Here is a 19,718-nt window from a genome sequence, read left to right as displayed (position 1 = left end):
AGGAAGAGAAGGTACTAAGTGAGTGAGGTGGCTACAGTATTTGTAGCTGGTTTCATGGGTGATAATGAACAATGAGTGAATTCATCCATGCTACACTAAGATATATAAATGTGATGGGTGTTACTACTTTGGGAAATTCTGTGTGGTGAAATCAACACTATTTAACTACAGGGGTTACCATGCTATACAACTACATACTAAAATGCACACACATCACATCAAACCATAGATCCTCTATCACAGGGACTGTGATCAAACAACTAATGAAGGCTACTAGAAGGTAGGTACTTTGAATACACAACAACGATGCACAGAACGAATGAAACACTCGATGTTGTGCACTAGATGGACGACATTTTGACATCAACACAACTTCTCACAAGTGTACACAACACAGAATACACATACACAAGTGCTCCACTATATACGAAATACTTTAAAAGCAATGAGACACTTAGTCTGGCTGGACTTTAGATTGTTCATCTAACAGTAGTTACTGGGGGTAACACTAACTGGAGATATTATAAACTTAAGTAGACTACGCTGGCAACCTTTTTGAATGCTACAACCAGACATCAAACATGTCACTATGACAACATGGTGGTTCAGTCACACATACATGTCAAAGGTCACTGATATATAGCCACATCCACACACAGCACTAAGGTATAACTGCAGCAAGACACAGACACGTAATTGCTATAGCAACAGCCAGACACACAAATACATCACTGGTGTACTTCAGGTATACTAAAATACCAAGGCAGACTATATACAGATGGCTAAGGGAGCGGTTCTATCGGATCTAAATCTACTGTGCAGAAACTGTGATCATCTACAACCTACGACTTACTCTATACAATGAATACGAAGAGAAGTCTCAATCTGAACCTTGCTTTGGTGAAAGAATGCAGTTGCTATGGGAACTTGATGAGTGGATTTCTTAGATATGAAAGATATTCCAGTTATCAAGTTTCAGATCAGTGCACCCTTGTGAATGGTGTATCAAGCTCACTTGTGAGTCATCAGAATTCAGTAAAAATATTTTTTTTTAAATTTCTGCTTAAAAAATGAGAATGTCACACTCAACCTTACTTCTTTTGTGTAGTTTGATATCAATGACTATTGATGAAATTTAGGTATGTTTGATTTTCCCCCAAAAAAATTGATTTTTGTATCTGAACTTTGATGCCAATGAGCTTGACATGGAAGGTTCAAGTAAAGTATTGCGAAATGCCTTCTTGACATTGGGTTTGTGAGCAGAAGAGAAGTGCAAACTAAAAGCAGAAAATTTGTCTAGCATCATGTCAGCCCTACCTCTCCCTTCTCCATCTCTTCCTGTGTTATTAATAAGCCAAAGAAATAAAGAAAACTCATCAGACAACAATGGTGGGTAGACCAAAGCACAAATACAAATGTCATCTATAAAGCATGTACATAGTCATGGCAAATAAAAGCAACAACACACACTGTGCACAACACTTCTAGATATAGAGAGACACACTTCATGTGGAATGGACTGGTGGTGTTTTGCATGTAGTTAGGTGAGAAGTCGTAACTGAGAGACAGAACTGTGGTTGATAACACCCAAACGGTACACAATAAGTTTACTCCTCTTAACACGAATGTTCATTTTGCAACTCTGGCTAAATGGCTTACTGAGACATTTTGATGAGAGTTATTATAGGCTCATGACAGGTTGATAAATTTGTGGCTTTTTCTGATGCAGAACACTGAAGACCAGACCAAGCATAGATTGGTTGAGCCAACATGTCCTACATTTACTCAATATGTAGCCAAACTACAATAGTTGCTCTTTCTCTAAATCTGAGAAACGTAAAATTCCATTTCAAAGTTCCATTTTTTTTCAGACACAATGGTCATTTTTATACTGTAGCATTAGTCTTTTTTCTCATTCTGCAAGACCCTTTTTCTCATTCCAAAAGACAACACAAAGTTTAAGTTGACTTCACAGAAATATATGTATCGGTTACATTTCTGTAGTAGGAATGGCTAAATTCTAACTTATCACTTGAGTGAAGTCATCCTGACCAAGCGTTTACTGGCCATACTGCCATCATTTCGACACCTGCTAACAATGTCTTGGACTCGACACAAGAAAATCACAAATCACAAATCAAATGTCTGTCATGTAGTCATTTTATCTTTGAAACTTAGATATTCTGTAGTTGAACTTTTATACCTTTTACAATACCACAGTAAGTAGCTATGTGTACATGAGTGTTAATAGATTGAAACACTTGTCATTGTTGGCACAGCTGTTCAAGGGGCACAAGCTGAGATTGTACGTTTTGGGGATGTAATTTTTTCTGCATATGAAAAGGTACTCACAGTATTCTACTTACTGAAGTATACTTAACCATCACTTGCAAGTGACTGCTTTTAAACTTGGTATTAAGATATAACTTATAAATGATTTGATGATGTAATTTATTATATGTACCAAAAATGTACAGGAAGTACCTACTATGGAATCAACTGTTCTAACAATGCTAGAAAACAAATTGTAATGTCATAGAAGGCATGCATTGATAGTAACATTATACTAGAAGAGTTCAATGGAAGTTTTTCGTAAGTATTTTCACTTGAATAAAAAGCTTAGAAACTCAACTTGTGCCACTTTAATTAACCATTGTACCAAGTGATGAAAGGAAAGTAAACAATGAACTACAAATGTGTTATATGCAAGTATGTAATTATGTATGTATTGATGTTATATCAGATGGTGACAATCATGTATATCTCATCTACACAACACTGCACAACACACATTTCACTGCACATCTAAAAAACCACGATGATATGGTTTTAACTGGTGAAGCTGGAAAAAAACTGGAATGGGAAATATGATGGAAATGAAAACAACATAAAGGGTATAGCTGCTGCAGTCAAAGCAACAAGAAGGGTCAGCTGGCTTAATATTCAGCATACTGGTGAGTGGCAGAAATTACACACAGCCTGTGACAGCAACACTGGCATTCAAACTTCTATTCACGCAACTAAAAGTAAACTTTTAAGGTAATAATGCTTATATTGCCTTGTACACTAGGGGTGAAGGGAATATGATGCATATTGACCTGATTCACTTGGGTAATAATCTGTATATTGTCCTAGCCAGGGGTAATAATTTGAATACAGTCCTTATACACTAGGGTAACAACCTGATTATTGTCATGGTAAACTGGGGTAACAATTTGTATATTGTCCTCATTCATTTCGGCAATAATCTGTATTGTCCTACTAGATCGGGTAATATAATTTGTATACCACCAGGGTAATATTTTGTATGTTGTCATGGGAAAAGGGGTAACAATTTGTATCTTGCAAGATGCACTAACTACACGTATACAAAAGGAATATGTATACTGTTATGAGAGAAAGGGGTAATAATTTGAATATTGTCTTGGAATATAAGTAACACTGTCCTGATACACTATGGTAATAATCTGTATATTGTCGTGGGAGACTGGTAATAATGTGGGATATTGTATTGGCAGACCAGGGTAATAAAAGCTATGTCTTGGCAGAGACTAAGGTACTAACCAGTATACTGTCCTCACACCCTAAGGTAATAATCAGTACATTGTCCTTGTAGTCTGGGGTAATACTATAGATTGCTAATTGTCCTGGTATACTTGGGTAATAACATATACTGGCAAGGTTTACAGATGCAATAATTTGTATATTGTTCATATAGACTAGGGTAATAAACTAGATATTGTCCTAGTAGATTTAGGTAATAATGTCTATATTGCCCTGGTAAACACCATATATTTCCCTTGTACAATAACTGTAGTGTCTAGGTAGACTAGAGGGTTATAATCTCTATATAGGCCCATTGGTTAGGGTAATAATTGGTTTATTGTGTATGAATACATGAAACCAATATTAGGGAAACAAACGATGCTGATGCCTTGTTGTTTGGGGACATAAACTATGCTATTACCCTGATGTTGTATGTAGATGATTAGTGGACAGTGACAATTGTGATTGTTAGCAGACATGAGTGTGATGTCAATATGCAACACGGTGCCATTACGTTACGTTACGTTACGTTAATACGATGACTACGAATTACGCTACTTTTACTTGTTATTTAAATTTTCTATACTCTTTATACCACAGTCCAGAGAAGCCGATACATTGCTTGGAGTTATCCTGTATTCTCAACATGCTAAAACAAGATGATTCAAACCCAAGAGAGGACCGATATTCCAAAAGAAAAATTTTGCTTACAATACAGAATTTGTACGAAATGTGAGGAAAATGAAAGAGAAAAAGTCAGTTTGAGAGTCTAGAAAACTAAAGAATGCCTTTGTAGAATTTTTGACATTCACATCAAATGTGCAATTTCAATCTCTTCATGCTCAATATTTCTTTTCTATCATGCAGGGTATTGTGTAGACACCAACTAAAATCTTTCTTTACGTTCAACGCTAAAGTTTGTGAACTTGTGTTTTGTATCTGGCAACCAAAATAAGTGTATGGCGCCCTCACATGACCATATAGAGAGAATAACTTGCATAAATTTGAATAATAAAGTGCAACTTCTGTCACCATAAACAGTTATCGGTTCTTTGTTGTGTGAAGTTGGACCTTAGTAAAATGCGTAATTTCCTCTCAAGAAAAGTAAGCCAAGTGCATGCAGACGATACTCTTGTCATGGTGTTGAGAAAAGTAAAACATGCAAAGAATAACCTCAATAATGAACAGGCTTCTCTGGCAAGGTTTAGTATAAATTTCATTCTGGCATAGCAATCTTTGTCATGGTGTTTGGCATGGATATTTTCTTTTCCAAATATTGTTTGAGACTAGTACTCACCTAATTTTTGGGATAGACAACACAAAATACTCGCACTTATCCTTAATATGTACTTTTTATAAAATATTCCCACTTTTTAATCTACTAGTATTTCCTTATTTTATTAAACTTGAACAAGTTGATGAGCAGATTTTAAAATCTTCCAACTTATGTGTCTGATAAGTTAAGAAAATGCCATTAAATGAATTTTCCAAATGACACTGTCTGAACATCAGCAAAACTAACACTATTTTACTTAATTCCATTTGAATGAACGAGTCATCTGTTTAATTCTTTTCTCAATGTTTTCATTCATCAAAGGCAAATTATTTTATGGTTTTATTTTTTGGAACACTTTTCCTTTACTTTGACGTTTTCGATGGATCTGTTGTCTTTTCAATCTCAATTTATTCAAATATTAACTTTTCAAAATGCTTATTCTGCTGCATCACTTCTACATATTCTCTTAAGACTGCCACTAGATGGCGCTAATTACGGGAAGATCCTGGTTTGGCACTAAGCGGTGCAAATTTGAGGAAACCCTATCTCACCACTAGAAGGCGCTATTTAGGGGACGTCTCACATAATGAAAGTATATCGAGAATTTAATGCCATTTATCTTCATTTTTTTTAATTTATAATTTTGCACAAAATGCAGATCATCGACATTAGCCGAAATCAAAAGACCTTATCCAGTACTAGTTTCAAAGAATCGGAACAAGGTTCCACCATGCCAAACACATGACAGCTACGAGCAGACAGTTACCTCATCATCGCTACTTGTGTCATCTTCTTTTTTGACCTTTTCCGTCAATTGATAAGTGGTTAGGAGAGAAAAATCAGTTGGACTATTAGGCCGGCCAACCAAACAGTAATACTATATATACGATACCATAGCACAGCACGGCACAGCACAGCACAGCACGGCAAAGATGCACAGAATAGAAAAAAAAAGACCAAGTGGGACAGAAAAACAAAGAAAACAAGAAAAAACAAAAACAAACATGTTTCTGACATGAAAAGAAACCCAAGATGACAGAAAAACCCAGAATCAGGTAGAAGGATAGAAATGATTGCGGAGTATAAAAAGTCAGCGTGTATTTTTCGCTGTGCTTAGCTTCAATGGTGTCACCCAAAGCAAAGCAGCATTAGCTAAGGAAGTCAAATAGCAAGTAGAAAGACACACAGTACGTACGTACGACACAACACTCAAAGCCCAAAAATTTTTTTTGCACAACACATTAATTTTCTGAATTCTGTACAAAGAAATTGAAAACATGTTACGGTCAAACACAGCAAAAAATTACATGGGAGGCGGTACACAAGATATTCAGTCTTAGAAAAAAAAGATACATAATTTGTCATTGCAGTATTCAATACTGCTGATAAGTTTCAGAGGTGTTACACTTAGTGTTAGGGACAATCGCACACTGTCACAAGCTCAATAAGTGAATTCCGTTCGTTTGGCGGGGGGGGTCTGGCGTAAATGCGATTGTGGAACTTCATTTTCACACTTCTAACCAATTTTCAAACTTTCACGACTGCAATGATAACAGCTTCTGTATTTACTACTGAGATGTTGATAGGTTGATAAAAAATTTATTTCTAATGTGAGACATGGTGCTGGGTTTCTACTAGTATTTTAATGTGTTTACAATCATGTTTTTACATTACATCGATCATAGTGATGTGACCGCAACAGTTTTCATCATAGTTTACATCATATATAAACAATTGATGTCACACTTGTGAATGTTCATTTAGGGGCAGGGGGAGGGGGTTTTGACCTTAATGAATTCTGTTTGTTTGTTGAGCTTGTGCGACATTGTGCGATCGTCCCTTATGTATTTTAGATACAACTACAGCCATAGTATATGATCTGTTTCAAATTTTCATGTTGATATTTGTTTGTTGCTCAAATGCCTCAAACACAATTTTAAGAAGTAGGAATACTGACATTTTTAGATTTTTATGTTCTTAATGTCATTCCATAAAATTTTCATGAGTCCACAGTATTGATTTTCAAAATTGCAATATGCAAAATCTGATATCAGAATTGATTCATATTTCAAATTTGTCTGTTTATCATTTAAAAATATCAAAAATGGTTCAACTAAATTTGAAATGCTTCCACTCATCAGGGGGTAAAAGAGGGGTGAGGGGTGGTGTGGAGGGTAGTCTTACCTTGATATATTCAGGAAGGGTGATATTGAGATTACACATTGCCTTCTGTGGTGGCAATCCACGGGCGACTTTAGGTTCACGCATGAACGACAATCTTCCGCATGGCTCCTGCGTCTGATCCCGGACACGTACAAAGAATGGCAAGCGGTTTTCTTGGAAGGCGTTGAAATTAAGGTGGAGCTGTTCTCCTGACTTTTGTACTGGTACCAGATTACCAGCTAATTCTATATACTGAGGTTTGCTATCAAGCACCTACCAGAAAAAAAAAGAAAAGAATCAACCTTAAATTTAAGTCAATTGAAAATATTCTTGGCATCATAGTGGCATACTTCCATCACAAACTGTTCAAAACTTTAACCCTATCTCTACCAAAAACCCAAACCAGTCAAATTTTTTTTCCCTACCTCAACATCCCGACTACGGGCTATTTCAGCAAAATGTTCTTGACTTTCCAATGTTTTGTCCATCTTGTCATCTGTCATACAGAAGACCCGGAGTCTGGCTTCAATTGGATCGTGAGTCTTGGCAAATACTACAAACTTAGCCATAAATGGCACTGCTATCACTTCATGGTACAGCTCTCGTGCAAAGTTACTGGCTTGGTTGATTTCTCGACAATCCATGAGCCAAAATCTGCAAACATTGAAATCAAAGAAGACATATATATCAGAACATTAGAACAATCACTAAACAGAGACGTGGGCAATATTCTGTAGTCACGCACGCGTAAACAACATGTGACTTCACATCCCTGAAGAAGACCTGAGGACTGAGGACTGAGGCTGAAAGCTCAGCATTATTATCCAAGCATTTTGGTGCAGTACGAAGTTTAAATTTATTTGTAACTATTAATCTGTATAGATGAGTACTCATCATAACACTCAATTCATTGTCAGTGAGTATACACTTGTTATTATTGCATGTAAATCTATATTCAGTTTACACTAAATTTGTTTGAAATATGTGTTTGTGTTTGTCTATGTGTGTGTACACATGTCTGTGTGAATGTGTGTTTGTGAGTGTGTCTGTTCTGGTCTGTGTGTGTGTGTGTGTGTGTGTGTGTGTGTGTGTGTGTGTGTGTGTGTGTGTGTGTGTGTGTGTGATAACATAAATTCTTTCCTATCAATGAGTATGTATTGATTTTTTTTTTACCTTGCAGATACTGTTGTTGTGAAAGAGACGCAATCATTGACAAATGTTAATGGTGTTGTACCAGTGATGTCTTCCCACTGGGCTGGAGCTGTACCACCTGTAGAGTGAAAAATATTGGCTTTAGTTTTGATGTTTGTATGAATATGATTCATGTGACAATAACCAAAACTAGCTATACTCTACCAGTTGGTAGATATTTTGTTCACTTCTTAAGTCTCTATACAATAGACATGTAGTAAATGGGAAGACGCATGAAACACTACCGTAATAACACTGTGTCTCACAATGGGTAGGTGTGGTCACCCCATTAGCATGATGGTATGATGAAGGTCATGCCAGAGTACACAACTTTATACCTGCTCCCACATTTGCACTATAGTATGAGTATATATGATGTAAGTGGTTTTTTACTGGCAGTAGTCAAGTTTATTTCACAACGTCAAGCTAATAACATTGTGTCCCTCAACAGGGAGGCAACCAACCCCTTTGAAATAGTAAAGTCCATGTCACAACCAGCATGCAGAATGCTACCAGATCCCACATCTTGTATCTTAGCTACACTTACCAGATCCCATATCTTGTTTTTTAGCTGCGCTTACCTGTAATACTACATAGCAATCTAAGGGTAGGCGTATCCCCACCATAGCCATTCATCACCCCTTGGGTATTACTATTAGCTGCACTTACCTGTAATACTACACAGCAATCTAAGGGTAGGTGTATCCCCACCATAGTCATTCATCATCCCTTGGGTATTAGCTGCACTTACCTGTAATACTACATAGCAATCTAAGGGTAGGCGTATCCCCACCATAGCCATTCATCACCCCTTGGGTATTAGCTGCACTTATAATACCTGTAATACTACATAGCAATCTAAGGGTAGGCGTATCCCCACCATAGCCATTCATCACCCCTTGGGTATTAGCTGCACTTACCTGTAATACTACATAGCAATCTAAGGGTAGGTGTATCCCCACCATAGCCATTCATCACCCCTTGGGTATTAGCTGCACTTACCTGTAATACTACATAGCAATCTAAGGGTAGGTGTATCCCCACCATAGTCATTCATCATCCCTTGGGTATTAGCTGCACTTACCTGTAATACTACATAGCAATCTAAGGGTAGGTGTATCCCCACCATAGCCATTCATCACCCCTTGGGTATTAGCAGAAGGTACTGGAATAGTGACTGTTATGGCTTTGTGGAATTTCCTCCTCCTTGGTTCAATAGTTACAATGGGACTAACCATCACGCGGTTACCTAACACTTTCTTCACCAGGTCATGTGGGACTGGCTGAGCCTGAACAGATAAGACAAATATGTAGAACATTATTTATGACAATGTTTCATATTTCTTGAACATATTGTAAACTCACTCATAAGTTAAAACATCAAATACTGGCAGGCCTGATTTATAACATATTTATTTACATAGGCACTTTTTGATTGGCTTACATCTGTCATCAACCTATTATCTGACCAATCAAACTATCTCTTCTGTAAATCTGACTCATTTATCACATTCTTATTTGCAGATTTTATGATTGGCTCATATTTATCAACAAAATGTGATCTGACCAATCAAATCATGTTTTATATACACTGAGTGAGAATACCTAGCAGTATGCAAGACAAGATTTGATAGGTTGACACTACTGAAATTAGTATGCATATTTGCAAATTGACCAATCAGGACTTGTGACTGTTTCTGGTTGACTTACCTGGAGACCCACTTTGATTTTCTTGGTAAGAGTGCCTTCTGGGAATACTGCCTGTACTTGTGGTACGACAGTAGAACTAAGCATGCCTCCTGATGGTCCTATTGTATTTGTTTCTTGTCTTACACGGGAAATAATTGCAAGGTATTGTGGGAAGTCCTTGGTTAGTATCCTACAGACACGTTTTTCTGCTAAATCATCACATGACTCAATATCTGTGGGGAAAAAGAAAAGTATTTTTCAGTGATTGTTCTGAACTGTGAGGGCACTAGTCATGACCACTACACTCATCCAGTACACATACATTGGTCTTCAGTTATCACCACTTCCTAAGTGCTTATTACTTTCAAATGAAACAATCATCAATATTTATGGTCAGCTTTTACAGATGCATGTGTACTGACTTCCAAGAGTCAAAGTGTCATGGCAAGAATCCCCACTGAACAATGAATGATGAACAAGTGTCAACTCAGTATTTCTTAGCAATTGCACATAGTGTAAATGTAAAATCATGAAATTACTCCAGACCCCATAGTTTACAACAATGTCTTCATTTCCTCAAGTAGTGTCCCCCTTTAAAGTTCATTTCTCTTTCCTACCTTCTCCTTGTAATGTTCCACCTAATGCTTCATGAACTATCTCATCAGTCACATCCAATGAGTGTTCTTTCCAGGTATCACCAGAGTCGCTACGCAAAACTACAATTTCTCGTTCTTTTTCACGTAAAGATGCGAAGTGAGGGATTTCTATGATAACAGGGCTGTGGGTAAGATCACATTAAACTGATTAAACCACCTAGAATTAAAGACATACACCTACTAAACTTAACTATGATACCACTAAGTGCAACCATTGTAACCAACAGGATTCATACCGATATAGATTCAAAGATTCATTGCTGTGGGTGCTCCAATATTACTGTTGGTCTAGTTGCAAGTAGCCTGTTTCTGGCACTCTAGTGGTACCCCATCATCTAGCTATTCTGCAAAGCTTTCCTAACTGTAGCAAGTTTGTAAGTACAGTTTGAAAACTGAATCTGCTTGCCACTCTCAAGAGCCATTAGTAGAATACACCCATAGCTGATGCATTACAATGGAATGATACCACATATCATAGTACATCAGACTTTGATATGCAAATGACCACTGTAAATGCGACCAATCAGCTATAAGGATTTCAAATAATAATAATAATAATAAACATTTATATAGCGCCATATATCCACGACAGTGTTCATAGGCGCTTCACATTAGAAATAAATCAAAAGCTACTGCAATTACAAGTATGGCTGTAAAAAAAATGGCAACGTTATAATGATTTAAAATGAAGTCATTATGTAAATGAACACCAATATTATGCAACTAATCAGCTATGGGACTTTCAAATGAAGTCATTATGTAAATGAACACTAAATGCAACTCATCAACTATGAGGGTATTCTGCTAACAATTCTTTGGGGTGTGACTAACCAAACGAGTTTTCAAGCTGTAATTATCAACTTAGATGGGAGTACAAACTCAGTGGAGTAAAGAAATAACACAGTACCACAAGAGCACTGTAACAAGCCATACACAACACTGTGAATGGCGCCCTCAGAGTTACAAACCTTTAAGACTGCAATTAGTGGAGCCCCCACAATGATGAAACTTTCAGTCTATGGCTTACAAAGTCCTTTAAATTTCCAGCGACTTTTTACAGTCAATAAATTTTATTCTGAAAATGTTTTTGTAAAACCTGTACATCAGATAAACCAACTATCATTTGTCTTCTAGCTTTACAAAGTTAACTTGACAGGCAATGAGAATTTTTATTAGTAAAGTTATGGTTGATAATATTGCATGTTTCAAGGTACAAAATATTCCATTAATGCACCATATCTGTATTCAGGACTCCAGTTTGAAATTGAAGGACTTTCATGGACTATGATGGAGTACATAAACCCATCCATAATCTATAACTTGTCCAAACCACACATATTACCATTGATCACTATGGAACCCCTTCTATTTTCACATTGGCTTCATCTTACATATCTTTCCCTTAAAATCTTATCTACGTGAAAAAATTTCACCTGTACCTTTGTTTGATTATTAGTGAAAATAACAAAAGTACTGACATGAAATTCCATGAAATACAACATTCCTTTACTATCATTACATACCAACTTTAGTCATTCCTTATAATACATACATACTGTTTTTACATGTTAAGTTATGTGTATTTCCAACAGAAAGAAGATATTTGATATACATGTGGAATTGTGTATATGTGCTCATACCAAAATTTGTACTGAGGATGGTGAGCACGAACTGCAGACAAAATACAGCATTACTGTATTGTGATAAAAGTTGAATCCCTAATTTTATCTAGGAGTGATATATTATTGAAAAGACTGAGGATTCAAAGAGAGTCGTGAAAGAGACTGGTTTTTACTCAGTCTTGCAGATAGTAATAAGGCATGTGAACATGCAAAGAGAACAGCGGCAGGCGTATATGTTAATATAGAATGCACCTTAGAAGTGAAAATTATAACTTTTTTGCCGTCGAGGAAACTCCAACCCATTCTCAGTTAACAGCAAGGTAAAAAAATCTGGGGTTACTGTACGAAAATCCAGAATAGAGGTCAAAATGATGATAAAAATCAAGCCATTTTAGAATCCATTATGGCGGCCATTTTACAGGGGGGAATTGGCCCCAAGGCACATTGTACCCTAAAGATAACACATGGTCAACTTCAAAATTAAAATTTTGACAGACATAGTGGAGTGTGGCTGAATTTCATTCTGCCAATATTAAGATCAATGCCATTACTCCCAGTGGTACATATGGGTCTGTTTTGATCACAGCAACAGAAAGCCAGACTGATTTGATACAATTATGTATCATATCTGTACATCTGTACATTGATATGGTGTGTACGTGAGTGTATTTTATATTGACATAAAGCAAGACATAACAAAAACACAAACAGCGATGCTTACTATATTCTTATCCTTTTCTCTTTTTTTTAATTTTTTAAAATCAATATTGAAATGTCACGCATGCTTGCTGGATATAAAACAACATTCACAGCAAAGATAACCTTATATAACTATATACCAATTTTACCAAGAAAAACATGCATACCAAATTAAGCATTAATTTCTTGAACCACAATAATTTATGAATCATGCCATTTACAAATTCAAAGAAAAAACAACTAAAAGAGCTTGCCCCAAATCTTTATATCTTTCCATCCCTACTTTGTATTAAGTAGACAAACCCAACAGAAGTTATAACATAGAGGATCAGATCAAATTGAGAAGGATGTGGGGTGGAAAGATTTAAGGGAGGGGGCACATTGACAACTTATAAACTTGCAAAACAAAGACCACCGTGGGAGGGAGCATACAAGCCACATGACTTCACAGCTACCTGGTTGATAGATAGACCTGTTGGGCTTGCAACAACCAGGCGAACACACTACATACCCCAAGAATTTCTCTTGTGCCGGGCCTATCTCTACGATCCTGCTGACCAGAGCCTCCCCTTCATTGAGAGGAGGGTAGTAGTACATCTTGTTGCCTAACCCCCTAGGGTCAGTCATCAGATGGTAAGAATAGATAGAATGGGGGATGAATTAAATCACACAAGTGTTAGATATAGTAAGTCTCGTCTCGGTCTTTCCCCCTCTCTGATTATGATGGCCAATGCAATATTTTTTTGTAAAAATTTCAAACATAAACAGAACCTGGCTAGTTCAACTATCCACAGTTAATTTTTAAAATTTTGTCTGAAAATTTGAGATTTGGTTTTCATGGGGTGAACGACTGCAACTTGCAATTTTTTTTGAAAAATACCTTCGTATTGGCTATGTTTGTCACTCCTTGCAAAATCTAGCCAATGAGCACGAGTATGACATTTTTCTTCTGAGAAGGCACAAGGTCACATGACCTCAGTAGGTCAAAGCAGGTCATTTCGATTATGATCTGATTTCATTTCTGATCAACAAGGTCAAAGGTCAAAAGTACAAGAAATGAATGATACGATGAGAAAGATCAGAGAATTAAGTTTCAGCAGAGAATATGAAAATGAAATTCGACAGAAAAATATCTACATGATGGAAATCTCTACTTAGAATGATTTCTACATGAAAGGTATACTAAAAATAAAACTGTGGCCAGATCTGATGACAAGGTTTGTTTACACAGAGTGGAATCAGCAGAGGCCCATAATCAAAGCGAGAAAAAGTCGAGAACTGATTTGAAATTGATTAAAAGGCAGAAGCAATATTATTTTGGATGTATAATGAGAAAAAATTATTATCAAATGAGATAAGGATGAAATTTAGTGAAATCTGAACAGCTATGTTTAACACTTTTTACATTTGTGTACATAGATCTGTATCGATAAAGTTTCATCAAAACTACGTTTTTCATCAATTTTTTTTCTCTTAAATGTTTCGTAAATTTTGATCAGTTAGATAAATACAGTTCTGCAAATTGAGTTGTTGAATTTCTTCAAAGTTCTGAACGTTCCTTCTCAAATATTTCTGTAAGTTTGATCCGTTGCAGTTTAAACATAGCTCTACATGTTGAGTTGCTAGGATAAATAGAATGAAGTAGACTGAAATGATATGTGTGTAATTATTATGACGTATGGTTGAAATGGTGAGTGAAAATATTTGACCAAGTATTGCATGTAGCTCCATGGGTGGATACGTGGGGGGTAGCGTTGTCAAGGGTTACAAGTAGGGTGAGGTAACAACAGGGTTTGGACAGGGCAGGTGAAGTTGGGGGAAATTGTCATGATTGTTGTAGCAGTGGAAAATGTTAAATACTGTAAAAATGGTGCGAGTGATAAGGAACATAGTTATTATCGTGCTCAGGGATTCATATATTACCAACCAAAGACTGAATTATGGGAGAAAAAAATTATTCTGAGACTGTATATAGATAGACATGCTTGGTGCATGCAAGTTGTCTTAAAATGAAGTCATGAACATGACATGGTTACAACAAACAAACAAACACAGGTCACCACAGAGGTCAGAGGTCACAACAAAGGTTACAAGGTGGGCCAAAACATAGATCATATTAAATAACGGGTCACAGGTCACAATGTAGGTCACAGGTCACAAGACAGGTCACAGGTCATGAGTAAGACTAAGGTCACACATAACAACTCACAAGTAGGTGATAAACAGGGGATATGATTAAAATGAAATGATTTTGTAATAAAACTTAATACTTGTAAGATATAAAAGCTTTGACATTCTTAATGTTATTTATAGATAGAAGGAAAGACAAACAGAGTTTCACTCAATAACATGTCAAATTCTTCAAAATAAAAGTAGCCAAGTAACAAGTACATCAATAAATCCAATTCATACACTCAAATTTAAATTTACACCATTTTATCAATATAAGTATCAAACAGAATTGATTTGATGGACCAAATTATTAAAGGCAGCACTTATTCTAAACCAAGAAACAACATAAAACTGCACATACAAACACGCACACACATTCTGTCTGTCTGTCTGTCTGTCTGTTTCTCTCTCTCTCTCGCTCTCTCTCTCTCTCCTTTCAAAATTTCAGGACACACATTCATAATTTGCTTTGGTTTGTTGGTAAACTTGTATCAGAATATACATGTTACTGAGTGAAAACTCTGCTATGTCCTTTTACTTCACACACACACACAATGACCCTTGACCCCTACATCAATCATTAGTTTGTCTTACCCTAAGAATTGAGCACCAGAGGGTCCAACCTCTAAGACGCGACTTGCTAAGGCTTCCCCTTCCATAAGAGGAGGTGGGTTCACTAGTTTCTGTCGCTTTATCAGTCGACAGGTGATGCGTGTTGGTCCGGTTGCCTTCCCTGGTGGGACAATTATACGGAGCCCAGGAAGACGGCAGCCACGCATTGCACCACCACGAGCATCTACCATAAAACTAATGAGGAAGCTAGGGAGAAAAAAACATGACATAAGCAATTACTAAGGAGCAAGCTAAGGAGTAAAATAGGACAAAAATTATCATTACTAAGGAAGCTAGGGAGTTTGAGATGCTACTTAAACTTTGAGGAGGGGACTACAAAAGTTTGGAAATCTACAAAATATTGGAATCCTACAAAATTTTGAAAATTTGGGGAAACTACAAAATTTGGGGATGCAAGAAAGTTTGAGTTCGTCAAAAAACATTTGGAAAACACCAAAAGTTTGGGATACTACAGAAGTTTGAAAATCTACAAAAGTTTGAGTTTGTACAAAATTTTGAAAAAATTGTAAAAACTACAAAAGTTTTGGATGCTACAAGAATGAGAGCACTAAGTGCTAGTCTGGAGTCTAGTTATCTTACCCTGAATGAACTGGAATTGTTGTAACAGTTACGTTATCTTGTATAAATGGTACTGGTTTTCCATCTGGTCCATAGATCATTCCTGGGACAGCTTGTCCATTCTCGTCGATGACAGTATCACCAACATACATAATTTTACCATCAGGTCTTCTCATGGGTTTACCATCTGGTCCAATAATAGGTTCTAGGGAGATCCTAGTAGTTGTTTTCTCAGAATAAAAGACGCTGTACGTCACTGGTTTGCCATCATGGCCATAAACCATACCAGGAACATACTGGCAGTCGTCATCCATGTAGGGATCGCCAGCATAGATAAACTGTCCATTGGGAGTTTTCATCGGAAGGCCATCTTTGTCTTTGACAGATTGTCGTAAGATTGTGGATGTCACTGTGGTAGTTGTAGTAGTAGTGGTTGTTGTTCTCCTGGAGTAGAACTCGCTGTATGGTACAGGTCGACCATCATAACCATAGACAAGCCCAGGCAGGACTTTTCCATTTTCCTCTACTACTGGATCACCGGCAAACATGATTCTTCCATCTGGTGTTTTCAGCGGTTCGCCATCTGGACCGAGAACAGCAGTTCTGGATACAGCATGAGTGGAGTAGTAGTCTTCATATGGCACTGAATTGCCTTCGTCATCGTATACCATACCTACGACGATTGTACCATCTTTCTCTACGACAGGATCTCCAGCATACATTGGTCGTCCATCAGGAGTCTTGCTAGGTTTGCCGTCAGGTCCAATTATGACTTTCCTAATAACTGTGACTGTGATATAATATTCTGTATACTTAACAGGTTTGCCATCACGTCCATACACCATACCAGTAACAATCTTTCCATCTTCATCAACAACTGGATCGCCTGGATGGACTTCGCGTCCGTCAGCTGCCTTTAACGATTCTCCGTCATCTCCAATGACAACTGGTCTTGGAATGATAGTGGCAGTGTAGTACTCATCAGTCGGTACTGGTTTCCCTTCGATAGAGTACACCTGATCATGAACCACAACGCCACCTTCCTCTACAGGATTTCCAGCAACGATAGGTCTGCCATCGGCATGGTGAAGCGGAAGGCCGTCAGGTCCTCTCACGATTTGTCTAGTTACAATAACAGTGGTATAGAAGACAGTATATTTCACTGGTTTGCCATCCACACCATACACCATACCCTTGATAACTTTTCCATCTTCATCAATCACAGGATCACCAGGACGGATTATCCTTCCATCGGCAGTCTTCAACGGTTCTCCGTCACTTCCGAGTATAGGGTCCCTGGTTTCCACCGAGCTGGCCATGTATTCATCATAGGGTACAGGTTCACCTTCGATGCCGTACACCATTCCTTCAATTACTCTACCTTCCTCATCGACGGCAGGATCACCTGTATAAATCATTCGTCCGTCGGGCGTCATCTTCGGTTCGCCATCACAGCCACGGACAAGAATTCTAGTAACTTTAGTCATTGTTATGTAAACTGTATATTTAATTGGCTTGCCATCGGGACCATAAACCATCCCCTCGACCTCCTTACCATCTTTATCCATATATGGGTCACCAATATGGACAATGGTTCCGTCTGGTTTCTTCATGGGTTCGCCATCTTGGTCATAGACGACACTTCTAAGTGTGGTAATGATGGTCACTTCTGTGGTTCTTGTAACCATATCCTTCTCTGCCATACTGGGAGGAGCACTCTGTTGTTCAGGTGCTCTCTCTACTTTGATGATGTCGGGTTCGACACCTCGGTAGGATTTGTATGCGTCTGATCTATAGTAGTTCTGCATGGATCCTCTGGCTGAAGAGCTAGGAGAATCTCCAAAGGCGTATGGTGGGTATGCATTTAGACGAGACTACAACAAAGACACAAAGTTTGGAAAACAACAATTAGTTACAATGTTTAAACTAACAGAGACAATTCCAACTAAAAATATAACCACATACGAAATAAACCGAAATAGCTCACAAAATAACCAAGAACGACAACCAAGTACAAAATCAACTCCCCCAGCTTACTATAAATCATGAAAAGTCAACCAAGTACAGAATTAACCAAATCAGCTCACAATAAATTCAAGAAAGACAGTTGAGCACAAAATCAACCCTACCAGTTCACGATAAATTGAAGGAAAATAACTCTGAATACAAAATTAACTCTACCAGTTAATGATAAATCATGAAGAGTCAACCAACTACAGAATTAACCAAACCAGCTCATGCTAAATTTAAGACATTTGAGTACAAAATCAACCCTACTGGCTTACTATAATCAACACAACTGCAGTACAAATCAACCCAATCAACTCACTATAAATCCTTATCTACACAAACAAACATATTATATATAAATGAGGTTTGTTGTTGAACTAAACAGAAGAGTCTAATAACTTGACATGCCTTGTACACTTAATGGCATACCCTCACATATTTTACCATCAGTTACACAAGTATTCAATACCATAGTTGTCAACATGGTGTGCTGGCAACCAATTTCATTTTTTCCTTCTGTCACCTAAATACACCGTGCTAATTAGAAATCTAGAGATTTCATGTGAGGGTTCAGTAATCAGTACTACTAACTAGAGACTAATAAGGGGGAATCCCCGCAGAGGGAATCCCTGGAGGAGGGGAATCTAGGGTCTTATGGCAGTTTAGATACCATTCCTACATTTTTGGCAAGCTAACATATACACAAACTAAAGCTACCATTGCAGCATATGTTCATATGAGCTACAAATGGAGATTGATGTAATTCTACTCACAGTGGGAAGATGTCTGTGATAGCAAGTTCTCCTCACATGATGACACAATCAGTTACTCTCTTACAATATCTCATGGCAAATGGACATAGATATACTAGTATTTACACTTGCAGTAGGAAGGCATCTCTGAGACTAAATTGTTCTCAAGTGCATGATGACACATTAAACCTCATTCAGAGTTTAAAGTACCTTGATTTACGGGGTGACTATATCAACACTACCATCCGGCATCTTATCACCCACTTGTGTAATCTATCACATCCAAAAACAATACTTTAACTTCAAGTCTATTTCAGTTTGCTGATAGCATGTTTTCCATAGTAATAAAGTGGGTCAGAGTATGGTATCTATTTTATTACATTTTAGAAATGACAAAGGCTTGGTACCCTAATTACTCTGTTAATACTGACTTTTATTAATATTAATTCAATTTTATGTCCACGTTAAAGGGAGAACATTAGATATTAATAGTTCACCTGTTCTGATTTCAGCCAGATTTCGTCCATGGTAGTATGCATGAGTGGCATTGAATCATCAGCCATGTTCTTCATCTCATCAACAGTTAGACTTGGCATATCTCCCGTCATTGTGTCCTCAGCTGTAAGGCAAAAAAATGTCAACAAACATTTAGAATATATGAAGATGAAAGATTACAAAATGTGATATGAAATGTGAGTGTGACACTTTTTACTTTTCATGTTTCTCAATGTAGCAGCTCTAAAATGATGTG

At 37.2% G+C, this 19,718-nt stretch overlaps 1 protein-coding gene across 1 annotated transcript in view; it reads right to left on the bottom strand.

Moving 5' to 3' along the window:
* Positions 1 to 19,718, bottom strand: part of LOC144452060 (uncharacterized) — a 152,237-nt gene that overhangs the window by 54,970 nt on the left and 77,549 nt on the right. Inside the window, exons 21-32 of the mRNA XM_078143071.1 lie at positions 19,465 to 19,586; positions 16,227 to 18,079; positions 15,609 to 15,833; positions 13,354 to 13,455; positions 10,483 to 10,643; positions 9,887 to 10,098; positions 9,261 to 9,465; positions 8,159 to 8,255; positions 7,411 to 7,639; positions 7,007 to 7,258; positions 5,589 to 5,699; positions 1,318 to 1,338 (exon numbers count right to left, since the gene is read on the bottom strand). Of these exons, the coding sequence (XP_077999197.1) occupies positions 1,318 to 1,338; positions 5,589 to 5,699; positions 7,007 to 7,258; positions 7,411 to 7,639; positions 8,159 to 8,255; positions 9,261 to 9,465; positions 9,887 to 10,098; positions 10,483 to 10,643; positions 13,354 to 13,455; positions 15,609 to 15,833; positions 16,227 to 18,079; positions 19,465 to 19,586 (3,590 nt within the window). The remainder of the gene's footprint in view (positions 1 to 1,317; positions 1,339 to 5,588; positions 5,700 to 7,006; positions 7,259 to 7,410; positions 7,640 to 8,158; positions 8,256 to 9,260; positions 9,466 to 9,886; positions 10,099 to 10,482; positions 10,644 to 13,353; positions 13,456 to 15,608; positions 15,834 to 16,226; positions 18,080 to 19,464; positions 19,587 to 19,718) is intronic.

This window comes from Glandiceps talaboti, chromosome 22 (assembly GCF_964340395.1).
Source record: "Glandiceps talaboti chromosome 22, keGlaTala1.1, whole genome shotgun sequence".
NCBI lineage: Eukaryota > Metazoa > Hemichordata > Enteropneusta > Spengelidae > Glandiceps > Glandiceps talaboti.
This window is presented reverse-complemented; position numbering and strand designations above follow the sequence as displayed.